The 13,573-nt window shown below is 48.1% G+C and overlaps 2 protein-coding genes across 9 annotated transcripts in view; one reads left to right on the top strand and one right to left on the bottom strand.

Annotated features, from left to right (window-relative positions):
* The window catches only part of CNTNAP1 (contactin associated protein 1), a 20,317-nt gene extending 11,687 nt beyond the window's left edge, over window positions 1-8,630 (top strand). For 3 of the 5 annotated variants that reach the window (XM_027870364.1, XM_027870365.1, XM_027870363.1), the window contains exons 14-24: window positions 157-313; window positions 454-581; window positions 1,007-1,192; window positions 1,901-2,122; window positions 4,059-4,298; window positions 4,923-5,276; window positions 5,483-5,610; window positions 5,782-5,875; window positions 6,434-6,679; window positions 6,790-6,837; window positions 7,262-8,630. In XM_027870364.1, coding sequence (XP_027726165.1) covers window positions 157-313; window positions 454-581; window positions 1,007-1,192; window positions 1,901-2,122; window positions 4,059-4,298; window positions 4,923-5,276; window positions 5,483-5,610; window positions 5,782-5,875; window positions 6,434-6,679; window positions 6,790-6,837; window positions 7,262-7,509 — 2,051 coding nt within the window. In that variant the 3' untranslated portion in view covers window positions 7,510-8,630. Of the gene's footprint in view, window positions 1-156; window positions 314-453; window positions 582-1,006; window positions 1,193-1,900; window positions 2,123-4,058; window positions 4,299-4,922; window positions 5,277-5,466; window positions 5,611-5,781; window positions 5,876-6,433; window positions 6,680-6,789; window positions 6,838-7,261 lie in introns of those variants that run through there. The other 2 variants (XR_003569843.1, XM_027870367.1) reach the window with 2 other exon arrangements.
* Window positions 8,631-8,890: 260 nt separating this feature from the next.
* EZH1 (enhancer of zeste 1 polycomb repressive complex 2 subunit) overlaps window positions 8,891-13,573 on the bottom strand; it is a 31,404-nt gene continuing 26,721 nt past the window's right edge. For all 4 annotated transcript variants that reach the window (XM_027870371.1, XM_027870368.1, XM_027870369.1 and 1 more), the window contains exons 16-20: window positions 13,404-13,499; window positions 12,940-13,021; window positions 12,353-12,433; window positions 11,667-11,751; window positions 8,891-11,405 (exon numbers count right to left, since the gene is read on the bottom strand). In XM_027870371.1, coding sequence (XP_027726172.1) covers window positions 11,345-11,405; window positions 11,667-11,751; window positions 12,353-12,433; window positions 12,940-13,021; window positions 13,404-13,499 — 405 coding nt within the window. In that variant the 3' untranslated portion in view covers window positions 8,891-11,344. The remainder of the gene's footprint in view (window positions 11,406-11,666; window positions 11,752-12,352; window positions 12,434-12,939; window positions 13,022-13,403; window positions 13,500-13,573) is intronic.

Genomic DNA, 13,573 nt, shown 5'->3' with positions numbered 1-13,573 from the left:
GTGTGTGTGTGTGTGTGTGTGTGTGTGTGTGTGTGTGTGTGTGTGTTGTGGCGAAGTATGGTGAACAGAGAAAGAGGAGGGTTGGGTAGGGATATCTAGGAAGACCAAAAGATAATAGCACCTAGTGAACTCACCCGCACTTGTCCACATCTCCAGGCGGCTACCCCTTCAGCTTCTGGATAGGTCGGAATGAGGAGCAGCATTTTTACTGGGGGGGATCTCAGCCCGGGATCCAGCGCTGTGCCTGTGGTCTAGACAAGAGCTGCGTGGATCCCACACTGTATTGCAACTGTGATGCTGATGAGCCCCAGTGGTGAGGATGGCAGAGGTGGCTCCAAATCCAGAATAGTCTCGGGGGCCTCCAGGGGATTCACTTATTCAACAAGCATTTACTTGGGGGCTAACCTGACACCCCCTGCCCCCATTTCTCACCCTTGGTTCTCTGCCCTGCAGGAGAACTGACAAAGGACTGCTGACCTTTGTGGACCACCTACCAGTCACGCAGGTGGTTGTTGGCGATACTAACCGATCCAACTCAGAGGCCCAGTTCTTCCTGAAGCCTCTTCGTTGCTATGGCGACCGTGAGTAACAGGCCCACAAGCGGGCATTTCTTCAGTTCTCAAATCCAAGCTGTTTGACCCAAGTTTTCTCCACGGTCCTCAAGTTTTCCTGTGACTCTTATCTCTGTGCTCAACACCCCCTGTCTTTTCTGTATCTCCCTTCACTGATACCTCTCCCATCTCTAGGGCCCTCCATCCCAAATAGAAGACTGTTTCTACCCATATATTGGAGACACTGTGTTCTGATGGCATCCACCCTCCCAACTCCTCACTATCCCCCCACCCCGTTTCTCCTTTGACTCGGTGTCTCTATCCTCCTCCCTTATCTCCCATGTCCCTCTCACTCCTTGTAGTTCTCTCTCATCCTTTGTTTCTTCATGTATTTCCTAAGAAACTCTGATGGTTTCCTGTTCCATCACCACTGCTTCTCTCTCTGTGCCCCTCAGGGAACTCCTGGAACACCATCTCTTTCCACACCGGTGCTTCGCTGCTCTTCCCTCCCATCCGTGCCAACTACAGTCTTGATGTCTCTTTCTATTTCAAGACCACAGCGAACTCAGGTGTCTTCCTAGAGAATAAGGGAGGCCACCCCTGCCAGTGGCGACGACCATACCTTCGGCTAGAACTCAACAGTGAGTGGGTTATGATATGGGAGGAAGTATGTGAAGGATACAGGGAGTGATGCAGGAAACAAGGACAAGGATGATGTTAGGGATATGATTGAGGCTTTGGGGAAAGACTGGGTGGGGAATGTAATGAGTGAAAAAGGAGTTTACAGTCAGAAGGGGCTTGAGAGATTATCTAGTCCAATGGTTCTCAAACTTTTTGAGTATGAGAAGCAACATAAAATTGTGAGGCGTCAATGCCTCAGTGGTGTCAATGCCTCACCTAGCTATGAGTATTACATACATGACAGTGATTGTTGTATTGGTAACTGTTGATTGAGAAAATACTTGACCCGATAGGGATCTCTTGTAATCACTCTTTGACCCAGAAGTGAAGAACCAAGGATCTGGTCTGACTTCCTCATTTTAGAGATGAAGAGAAGTTGGCATTTTCGAGATAAGAAATTGGCCAATTTTGGGCCCAAATCTTATGGGTCAGAGACTTGTCCAAAATAACGAAAGGGAAATTAAACTAAACCTAGCTCTGGATAGAGATATGCCAAGATAGGGAGGTTTGTGGATACATCTGGGAGGATTTTATGAGGTGTTCAGAGAGGTTAAGGGGTGAACATGTGACAAATCTTCAGGAGTCTGGGAGGATCCCAGGAGTTAGAATTGAAAGGGGATAGAGAAGTAACTTGGTTGTGACCCCTTCCTTTTCTCCCCATGCTCTAGCCTCTCGAGATATAGTTTTTGCCTTTGATGTGGGAAATGGTGATGAAAACCTCACAGTCCACTCAGAGGACATGGAATTTAATGATGATGAATGGCATCTGGTCCGGGCTGAGATCAATGTGAAACTGGCCCGGCTCCGAGTTGACCATCGGCCGTGGGAGATTCGGCCGATGCCCCTCCAGACCTACATCTGGCTAGAGTATGACCAGCCTCTTTCTGTTGGTGAGCAGGGACCCCCGTTTCTAGAACTAAAGCAGTCTCTCATCTTATTCATAAACAAGCCATGGTCCTGCTCTATATTTTCTAGCATCTCTGTTTCTAGACTCCTCTGTTTATGACTAGTCAAAGTCCCTTCTCATTCACTGGAAGTAGGGGTCCTTCCTTCTATATCACCTCTGTTCTCTACCTAGTCACTAACTCCAGTCCTCATAGAGGATCAAAGAACCATAGATTTAGATCTGGAAGAGAACTTAGAGGTCATCTAGTCCAATTATTTCATTTTATAGATAGGAAACCCAGACCCAGAGAGGTTACGGTATTTGCCCAAAATCCCCTGGGTGGTCAGATCTGGCGCTGATTCCATGTCTTCTGACTCCGATGTAGCTTTTTTTCCACAGTACCACATTGCCTTCTCTTGATCCTTTCCCTTCCTATCATCCTGTCCACTTTGTGAAGGCACATGGGCCCCACCAAATCTATAGATCATTTCCAGACTTACTCTAGAGAACCTTCCCATAATTCTTTTTAAAATTCAATTCATATGTGGCATTGGACCAATTTGAGCCCCTATGGCTCTGTTGCTTTTGCTACATCCCCAGAGGAGGGTAGTCACCACCAGAATATCTCAAGCTTTGGATACCTGGGATGACTCTTTTTTCTGGAACACAAGCCACAGGTGGGATAGCTAGGCAGCAGAGTGGATAGAGCACTGGGCTTGGAACCAGAAAGATTCATCTTCATGAATTCAAATCTGGCCTCAGACACTTACTAGCTGTGTGACCCTGGGCAAGTCACTTACCCCTATTTGCCCCAGTTTTCTCATCTGTAAAATGAGCTAGAAAAGGAAATGGCAAACCACTTCAGTGTCTTTGCCAAGAAAACCCCAAAATGGGGTCACGGAGAGTTGGACATGACTGAACAACAACAACAAATCACAGATGGGTTTTTAAAAGGACAGAACTGTTTACAAATATGTGGAAAATGATCCATGAAATTAATGGACATTAACTAGCTAGTTAGTTGACTAGTCTGGCTGACTGGCAGTAAGCTTCCTAGTCTTAGCTAAAGGAAGCAGGCCTAGGATCCATGAGGCTAGACTGGCATCTTTGGCCAGGAGACATATGAAGCAAGTAGGTGCCACAGTGGATAGAGTGTTAGGCTTGGAGTCAGGAAGATGTGAGTTCAAATCTAGCCTCAGACATTTACTAGCTGGGTGATCCTGAGTAAGTCACTTAACCTCCCTCAGTCTCAGTTTCCTCATCCATAAAATGGGGATAATACTATCACCTGACTACCAGGGTTGTTGTGAGGATAGTGTTTGTATTTTTAAACCTTGAAGTGCCATATAAGTTGCTAACTATTATTATTATGCAGTACCTTCTTTTTCCAGTTTTCCTCTGGACTTTTCTTTCTCTGCCAAAGATGCCTATGTGAGACCTTCATCCTGCCCCTCTATAATCCAGCTATAGCTTGTCCATTATGTAGTCACTGATGTATCATATCTTTAGAGTAGAAAGAAGCCTTAGAGTTCATCTGATCCAAATCCTCTCATTTTACAGATAAACCAACTGAGAATCACAGAAAGTAAGCAATTTCCCCAAGGTCACATAGTCAGCAAGTAGTAGAACAGGGATCTGGACCCTGATTCTCTCATTCTAAAACCAGTGCTGTTTCTACTACAGCAGACTGGCTTTCCATTATTATTATTTCTATTATTTCTATTAGCTCCTCATGAGGCTTCAGCTCAATTAATTACCAAGGCCCTCTGGGAATATTCAGAGGAATATAAACCACATATGCTTATTTTTTTTCTATGTTTCTGTCCCAGAAGCACAGAAGAAATATCTCATCGGGCCCTTTCTCTCTCTCTAGCTCTTAGCTCACTCCTCTTTCCCACTCTGAACACTTCCAGATTTTCTCATGATTTTTGCTCCTATAGGCTCTGCAGAGCACAAGAGGCGTCCCTTCCTGGGCTGCTTACGGGCAATGCGCCTAAATGGAATTACCTTGAACCTGGAGGGCCGTGCCAATGCCTCAGAGGGCACCTCACCCAACTGCACAGGCCACTGTCTTCACCCAAAGCTCCCCTGTTTTCATGGTGGACGGTGCGTGGAACGGTACAGCTATTACACATGTGACTGTGATCTCACAGCCTTCGAAGGGCCCTACTGCAACCATGGTCAGTGGAGGGGGTCCTGTTGGGATCTTGGGGGATGAGGGGCAGCCACAGAGGGCTGGATGGGAGGGGAGTACATAGACAAGCATCCTTTTTGAGAATTGAGTGGAAGGAGTTAGAGCCATCCCCAGGGTAAGGTACTCCTCCTGGGCCCCACGCTCTGGGAAAGCTATTATAGGAATTTGGTGATGTGGCAGCAGTGCGCTGGGGGTGGAACAATCAATTGTTCCCCTAAAAGGCCTGAAGTCTCATATGCCTGCCTCCCAACAAATACACATTTTCAATTTCACCATCAGTAAGGCAAAAGAGTAGGACTAGGGCTTATGCAATGTGATTCTATCTCCCCTAGTCTACCTTTGAGTGGCCACTGGGGTGGAGGCGGTGGAGAGGGAGGAGAGGGATGTAAGTTAATAGTGACATAAGTGGGAGGAGATTGTCACTGAGGGCAGAGAAAGGGAAATCGACATGGTAGAGGGACATGAGGGGGACATAAAAAGGAAAGGTAGAAAGACTAAGAGAATTAAAACAGAGGTAGGCCATGAGAAGTGTCCTGATTTAATGAGCATGGCATCTTGTGCTCCATGGCTTGGGGTGGAGGAAGGTCTCTGACATGCCACCTGTCTCTAGACATCGGCGGGTTCTTCGAGGAAGGCACCTGGGTGCGCTATAACCTGCAGTCAGCTCTTCGCTCCGCCGCTCAGGAGTTCTCTCACATGCTGAGCCGCCCGGTGCCTGGCTATGAGCCCGGCTATATCCCTGGCTATGATACCCCTGGTTACGTGCCTGGATATCACGGCCCTGGTTACCAGCTCCCTGACTACCCTCGGCCTGGTCGGCCGGTTCCTGGCTATCGGGGGCCGGTCTACAACGTCACTGGTGAGGAGGTCTCTTTCAGTTTCAGTACTACCTCCGCCCCAGCAATCCTACTCTATGTTAGCTCCTTTGTCCAAGATTACATGGCCGTGCTCATCAAGGAGGATGGTGAGTTCTCTGTGGGCATCCTGCATGTCCCTCAGTTGTTTCAGATGCTCCTTAGTATCTCTAGTCATTGCTCCGTCCAACCCCGGGACCAATTTCCCCTTTCTCCCTAGGAACTCACAGGGGATGGGGATAGTAGCGCATGGGGAGGGTGTTGGCTCCCCAGGTTGGGGGGGTGGTGTTATGTTGGCAGCTCCCCTCCCCTGCAGGGACCCTGCAGCTGCGTTACCAGTTGGGTACTAGCCCTTATGTGTATCCACTGACCACCCGGCCAGTCACTGATGGTCAATCCCACAGCATCAATATCACCCGTGTCTACAGAAGCCTCTTTATCCAGGTAGGTAAAGGAGAAGGGGAGTGTCATGGGGGGCAGCAAAGCATTAGCTGGGCAAGGGCTGGGGTCAATTTAGGAGAATCTTTCAAATGGGTAGACATTAGTTGGATGAAGTTAGGGGTGTCTATTTGGCCTACCCCTGACATTGTGTGTGTTTTGTCTGCCATATTCCAGGTGGATTATTTCCCATTGATGGAACAGAAATTCTCACTGCTGGTGGATAGTCAGTTGGACTCACCAAAGGCCTTGTACCTGGGGCGTGTTATGGGTAAGGTGTTACGGGGACTTTGCAGTTAGGAAATGGATGGCCAGGGAGCTGAGACTGAGAAATCTTGGAAACTTGGGAAAGGAGTCACAACTAATAAAAGAATGAGTTATGAAGAGACCAGGGAGAAGAGGCATGACTACGGTAGAGTAACTGGGACCTTGTCCCAGGGCAACAAAGTTCAGAAGGCTGATAGCATTGATGTTCCTTTAATAACATAAAAATCAATGTTTAGCACCTAATTTGCAAGAAAAATTAGTTAAAATACAAAGTTGCCTGATAGTAAGTACTTCCTTCCACTTTCTGCTATACCCCAGGCAAGCCCCACATGCCTACCATGGTGGTGCACTTATCGGGTTTTGGGGTCTCTACCCAAAGGGTATGTTGTCTGTGGGGTTGTCTCTTCACCCGCCAGCTGAATTTGTCTTTAAAAGTTGATTTGAGGGTGTTATTATTTTGTTCAGTGCTGAGTCTGAAAAATACTAGTTACAGCTCTGCCAGGAAGTGAACATCGCCCTCCTTTCATTGGGGATTTGCCTCTTTCTTTTCTTCAACCTCCAGAGACAGGAGTGATTGATCCTGAGATCCAGCGCTACAACACACCAGGCTTTTCAGGTTGCCTCTCAGGTGTTCGCTTCAACAATGTGGCCCCACTTAAAACCCATTTCCGGGGTCCCCGCCCATTTCCCCGTGAGATTTCTGAAGCGCTTCGTGTTCAGGGGGATCTGGCTGAGTCCAACTGCGGTGCTATGCCACATTCTGGCCTTGAGGTGCCACCTGAGCTTGATCCTTGGTATCTGCCACCAGGTATGTGTCCCAGGGCAGGGGGGAAGGGAAGGGGCTTCCTCCTGAGAAGGAAGGATAGTTAGTGTCGGTCCCTAGGCTTTCTCGTGACTAGGTATCTCATCCTCTTACAGATTTCATCTACTATCACGATGATGGCTGGGTCGCTATCATCATAGGCTGTGAGTAGCAGTTACTTGTTTCAAATACTACCTCTAACATATGTTCCCTGTTCCTTAGTGCACATAACTTGAAGGTCTGGGGATCACAGGGAGAGGCTGGAGAGGGCTGCAGTAAAAGTTCAGGCCATGGGATCATTTGAGGGTTGGGGGCTTTTTAAGAGTATGAAGATTTATTATTAACCTTTACTGTTCAGATGAAAACCATCTCTATCTAGGAGTGGGATGGCATAGACTAAGAAGCTGGGATAGGGAGTAGTTTGGGGTAAACACTAGAAGTCGGGGAATGAAGATATTAAGTTTCTAAGTGCCAGGAAGTCAATTCCTCCAAGGGTTAAGGAATAGTTATAGTTTTAGTGCAGGTTGGGCAAAGATATGTACATATAAAATGCCCAAGACCCACAATCATCTTTTCCTTTTCCTCCAGTTGTGGTGACTCTCTTGCTACTGGGGCTGGTGGGGCTGTTGGTCCTCTTCTACCTGCAAAATCATCGATACAAGGGTTCTTACCATACCCATGAGCCCAAGGCCACTCATGATTACCATGCTGCTACCAAGACACCTTTACCCCCTTCTACTCCTGCCCGGGTTCCTGCCCCCCAGCCCCCCACCCCTGCAGCTGCCATTCGGGACCAGAATCTACCCCAGATTCTGGAGGAGGCCCGTTCTGAATAAATCAGAGGAGGGGCCTATGGGATAATGTTCCTCTCCCCCGACCCAGACATCCTCCTCCCTTTGTTCTTGCCCCCTAATCAAGGGCATCAGGACTCCTTCCCTTGAGTCGGCTCTGTCCACCTAGAGGAAACCTCTTCCTGTCCACTTTCATAGGCAGAGCTGCAGTTGGGACCAAAGGGAGAGGCAGAGCTTTACTGCCTCTAGCCAAATGCCCATCCCTTTCCTTGTCTTATTCACCCTCCCCCAACCCCCACTCACTCAGGCTCCTGGCCCAGTGCCTGCCTGGCAGGAGATGTTTGGGGTGGAGATGGGCATAGGCGCCTCCCACCATCTCTGCCCTGGCCCCATCTCCAGCCGCTACAAGGGATTAACAACTGTGTGCAGGGGAAGATTATCTGCTTCCCCCCCACATATACAATCTCAGCAGGGACAGATGTGGGGGTTACCCTGGATATGGGGGGAGGAGGCTGCTAAATCATTTCCCCAAGCCTCCCCCCTATCCTGCAGGATGCCCTCTATTGGCTTCCAGCATAGCAGGGAGTGAGGAGTACTCCCTTCCCCAACCTGCCCTCCCCTTTTTTAATAAGGAGTCCACAAGGCTTCAGCTTAGCACCTTAGCACCCCTGCTACTTCATATGCTTCAGTCAAAGCCATAAGCCAAAACATGCAAGGTAGAGAAATTTAGGCAGACCCTTCAATAACCTTATATCCCCCTCCCACTTCCCCGCGGATGTGCAATAACTTTGGTGTCTGCTTAAAGGCCCATACCGCTCTCCAATGCATGAGGAGCACCCCTTCCTCCTATGCTCAGATGCTGCTTCATGTGCCCAGGCGATCATGTTCTTTATACATTTTTTGTTGCAAAGTCTCTCCAGAAGATCTCTATATTACAGTAATTTTTTAAATTCTTGGTTTATATATAAAAACAAAAACAAACCCAGTCAAGTGTTCTGTCCCATGTTGTACCCTGTGGTCTGTAGTTTGCTCCTATTATGTTGGATGTCTCAAAAGTTCTGCTGGTCACTCCCCCAACCTGGACCTCTCCTGTCCATACTAAGACAGACCCTGTTGTGTTGACTGAGACTCAGAGAGCTGTTCCAATAAAGAGTGACAGAGCTGGTCTTTGTGTGGTGGCAGATGCTACAGTTGTTGGGGAGAGGAGTGGGAGCAGGTCCAGGTGCATGATAGTGGGGAGGGCTGAATCCAGGACCCCTTTCAAGCAGGACGTCATTGATCCTGTCAGAGATATGACTGGGGACCCCATTCCCATATAATCTCTTGAGGACTTGGAACCTCATCCAAGGCAGAGGATGCTGGAATCCAGCAATCTGAGCTGAGGACACATTCCCCACCATTTCCCCACAGACCAAAAACAAATTGCTCAGCTTACTACAGAATGGTTTCTACCACTTTATTCTGATGAGGGGATCACAAGCCACAGGATTTTAAAGTGCGTGAAATTCACTGGCAACAAAGCCACACGGACATCAAGTCTCCCTGCCCCATTCCTGATGACAGGAAGGAAATTCAAATAGAGATTGTGAGTAGCAGAGAACACTAAGGATGTAAGAAGGATTGAATGAGATAAGAGGGATAAAACCCAGTGACTTTGAAAACCAGAGAAAGCCTGAAAGAAGTGTGGTGAAAGTCCCTCCAATCCTGAACACATCACAAAAACCTTAGCCCACCCCTTCCTCTTGGCTAGAACATAGCTGCAAAGATCCAGAGACCACCCCTCAAAAACCCACTCCAAAAAAAAAAAAAAAAAAGTTGAGCTGTTCAGGCTTTCTGAACTGATGCCAAATGCCTCTGGTTTTTCCTTCTAATCTATGAGCAATTCAGTGCCCATAGCAGTTTGTGGCGGTGGGAAAGGGAGTGTTCCCTTTATCACACAGCAGGAGTAGACTTCAGAATCACTGCTAAGGCTGGCTGGCTAAACAGCTGGCCCCTGCCAAGAGCTGGCTAGGAATGTCTGAGGAGCAGCTGGAGATGGGGGTGAGAAAAGGGGGCAGATGGCCAGCTGAGCTGGCTGGGAAACTTCTTTGAGAATCCCCTTGGGAAGGATGGTAGCCCTTGGCTAACATGGCCGAGGAGGAACTCCACCCTAACTTAATGTGACATGCCTAAGGGTATGAGGGCAGGCAGAGAATGATCAGTCCAGATCAAGGAGAAAGGCACTTACTCCCTAAAGAGACAGGGTAAAGCCTTGCACCCTTGTTCTAGACACTCCCTAGGCCAGTCTGGACTTGCCCATGTCCTTTCCACCTAAGCAGAGGCACTCCCCAGTTCCCTGCCAGCTCAGCAAACCTGCCAGACACAGATCTCCTTGGTTGGCCCCAATTCTTAACAAGACTAGACCCTTCTGTCAACACAACTACTCTAAGCTCCCCAGGGGAACTGGATGGAAGGAAAGCAACCTCCCTCTCCTCAGAAATTAGGTTTGGGGTGGGATCCCAGGGACCATAGTTTAATCTCTATACCCACCCATGCCTTCAGGTCTTCTAAAGGAAACAGTTAAAGTGCTTTGCTGGCAAGTTTCCTTAGAGAGGGCCCAGCTGCCTCTATACTTAAAAGTGGCAGAAGGTCCAGTAGCCTCACATCCATGCATTGCCAGTTTACAATTACATGGATGGTCATCTCTACACACATGCATGTTAAGCCCCTACCCCACCCCCCTACATACCTACCGACACCAAACAGAAGGTGCCAGAATCAGGAAAGCAAATTATATCTGCATCCTGTGTATCCTACTCCCCTGCCCCCAATCTGTATCTGGGCCTTCCCCCCCTAAAAGGGATACTTGACACTAGCCCCTTTAGTCTGGTCTGGGGGAGGAGGCAGGGAGGGGAAGGAAGCTAGAACAAAATAAGTACCCAAAATGCGCGCGTGCGCGCACACGCACACATAAACACCCCTCCCCACTCTTTAACATTTCAGCAGCATGACACCTCTAAGGGCCTGATAGGTGAAGGAGGTAGCATGGTAGCTGATACTCCTTCCTGGAAATCTGAAAATACCAGTCCATTTGAATGGACAAAACCTTCTTCAAAGGCTCCTGTCCCTCAAAGCCCTGGGATCTTAGCGCCTGCCTTTAGCACAGTTCTCCTTCCCTGAACAGTGAAAGGAAAGAACACAGGCCCTTTCACGTCTGGCCTAATTACTCAGAGTAGCAATAGTTCATGCTCTTTTTGGCAACTTCTTGCTATTGGTCAGATTTAGCAAACCTCTGCCACTGGGCAATAAGGAAGAAAGTTAAGAGGGAGTGAGAAGACTCATCCCCCTACATAAATTCAGTCTGTGGTGTCAGGACACACTTTGTCATGAATTCACATTCAAATGACTCTGGTCCCCAATCCCATTCACTACTAGCACCCTTCCCAAGTTCGAGGGTTCAGAGATGGTACCAGGGACCTAACTACATGAAGGACCTTGATTTAGGGATCTAACATAAGACAGTGCCTTTGCTGACTTTCTAGTCCCCATAGATAGTGCCCTAGGTCTGGCCCCAAGCACAGGGAGCTAACAGGAAACCAAGTTATCAGATATCAGCCCCTAACCTTTACTGTTTGCCTCGGAGCTGGGAGGACACACTCCCTCACCTCCCTGCCTTTGTCTCTCTCTTTCCTGAGAATCCAAGCCCCAAATGCTCCCGGATTTCACTCTGAGACAAATAACTTCTCCCCCACTGCCCATAGCTTAGGCTTCACTACCAAGGGGGTAAGAAGAGAGGGTTTCTGGGTATAGGAGACAGTGCAGGAGACTGAAGCAGCCATGATGTGAGCACAAAAGCAGAGGCAGTGCTGCTAGAGGCACTGAGGGTTGGGGCACAGGAAAACTAGAGGACATCCGTCTCCCTCTCAATTCCCACATACTTGAGGGCATCAGCTTGGCTGTATCTGTCAAGGAAGGGAGAAGGTGTCTAGTTAATACCAGGACTTGTGTGCTTGACAAGACAAAACCCCCAATCTTCTTTCCCTTTCCAACTTCAGTCACCAGCCTTATCGCTTTGCTAAGGCTTCTTCTGGAGAAAAGCACAAGAGCTGAAGACAAGAGGGGTGAGGCCACGATCCATCCTCCCGGGCCCTCTGCCCCTCTAGACTCGCCTCCCATGCCTCTCCAGAGGCTCTAACAGGGTGCGCCTCTATTAACGGCCTCACCTGTAATCAAAGAAGAGCTCCTCTCCAGCCTGGATCGCTCTTTTGGCAAAGATTCCAATCCGATGATCCCCATTCACCATCACCACTGAAATAAAGCAAGCCTCAGGCCATTCCTCTGTCTTTTCAGTGAGATACAGGGAAACTCCTCACTCTCTCTGCCTTCAATTTCTGCAGATGGCTCCGATCCTATAGTCTAATCTTAGGCACTTCTCCAAGTCAAGAAGTGGCCAATGAGGGTATCTGTTCTCAAGTGCCCTTAGATTTTCTTTTTTTTTTTTAAATCCTAGAGTTTTTTTTTTGTTTCTTTCTTTTTTTTTTTTTTGCTTTTTAGTGAGGTAATTGGGGTTAAGTGACTTGTCCAGGGTCACAAAATCATGAAGTGTCAAGTGTCTGAAGCCAGATTTGAACTCAGGTCCTCCTGACTCCGAGGCCAGAACTCTAACCACTGTGCCACCTAGCTGCTCCACCTAACTACAGTGTTGAGATGAGCTGGAGTGGACAGAATACTCCCAATGACAGTGTCCATAGGAGAGGGATCTTTCTAAATGGACAAAATAAAAAATAAGAAAAGCTCTTTTGGGAAGGAAAGAATCATCTCAATACTGTGAACTGCCACATACATCAAGAGAAAAGGGGCCTGACGGTCTACAACTCAGCCTGTCCCACCATCGACTCTATAACCTCACCTTTGGCATAGCAATTGGGATTCACTGAGTGGTTTGCAAATCGAATTTTATTTCCTTTCCGGGTGGCATCCACCACAAAATCTGCAGGAGATAAAAAAGGAAAAGGCATGGGTTCATCATTCTGTCCTCCATAAAGAGAACAGCCCTTAGAGCCTTTTATATTTAGGTCTCAAGTAACTTCCCCAAAGCAGAACAAATTTAGGTTCAATGGGAATTTCATATAGAGGTAAGTCTTTCAGGATGGAAGAAAGCATCTTGCTTTTTCTGGAACCCTTTCCAGGTTATTGTTTTTCTCACTTTAAATCCCGGAGACCCTTACTCATGGTAGTGAGGCTTCTACTGTGCGTATCACAGATATAATCAGGCCCTGGTACCATACACACAATTGGGGAAATGTTTGTTTTATCCAGAGCTGGTGAGTTTTGGCACTGGTGCTATACCAACTGAGTCACATCAAGACCTTTTCCCAACCTGCTCCCTTTGAGAATTTAGTGGGTAGATCCATGACTAGACCATAGAAGCATGGACTGGGAGGGAGAAGAGCTGGCCCCAAACCACTAAGCATGAGTGGTGACAAGTTCTCCTACCATTGTTGAGGTTGAAGAGAAAGCTGGACATGTACTTGTCATAGACTTTTCCCCGCCGGTCAGCCTCATCCTGAGAGATAAGCTAGAAACAAGAAGAGTAAAACGTGAGGATGTAAATTGGGATGCCTGCTCAGGACAAGCCCCCTTCAGTGAAGGAGTCAGGGATGCACACAAGGAATCAGAATCCTAGAGAGCCACAAGGAATAGCTCCTGCTTAGGGTGATTCCGTTCCGTACCCAGGCCACCCAACAGTAAAATTAGCGAGCCTATCCGACACCTCCCACCACTCTTGCTGTATAAGCAAGTTGCTTGGAAGTTGATGAACAGTGGTTTGTTTCAGAGCTGCAGATGGCTCACTGGAATCCCTAAGAGAGGCCACATGAGAGCTGAACTGAGATATTTAGGGAGTAATTCATAGTTGCCCAACCCACAGTGAGAATTTGAGTCAAACCTGCAGAGCTCACCTCACCACAATATTCAGAAATGAATTCATTCTTCTGTACAGATTCCTTGATGAAAGTGCCCCATCCAGCCACATCTGAGGGGGCCAGCAGCAGGTGCTAGGGAGGAGGCAGTCACACCTCAGGCTACATGGCAGGCATTGTGGGGAAGGGTGGGGGTAGTGACATAGGGG

The sequence above is a fragment of the Vombatus ursinus genome, unplaced genomic scaffold, assembly GCF_900497805.2.
Source record: "Vombatus ursinus unplaced genomic scaffold, bare-nosed wombat genome assembly UNPS02014797.1, whole genome shotgun sequence".
Classification (NCBI taxonomy): Eukaryota; Metazoa; Chordata; class Mammalia; order Diprotodontia; family Vombatidae; genus Vombatus; species Vombatus ursinus.
This window is presented reverse-complemented; position numbering and strand designations above follow the sequence as displayed.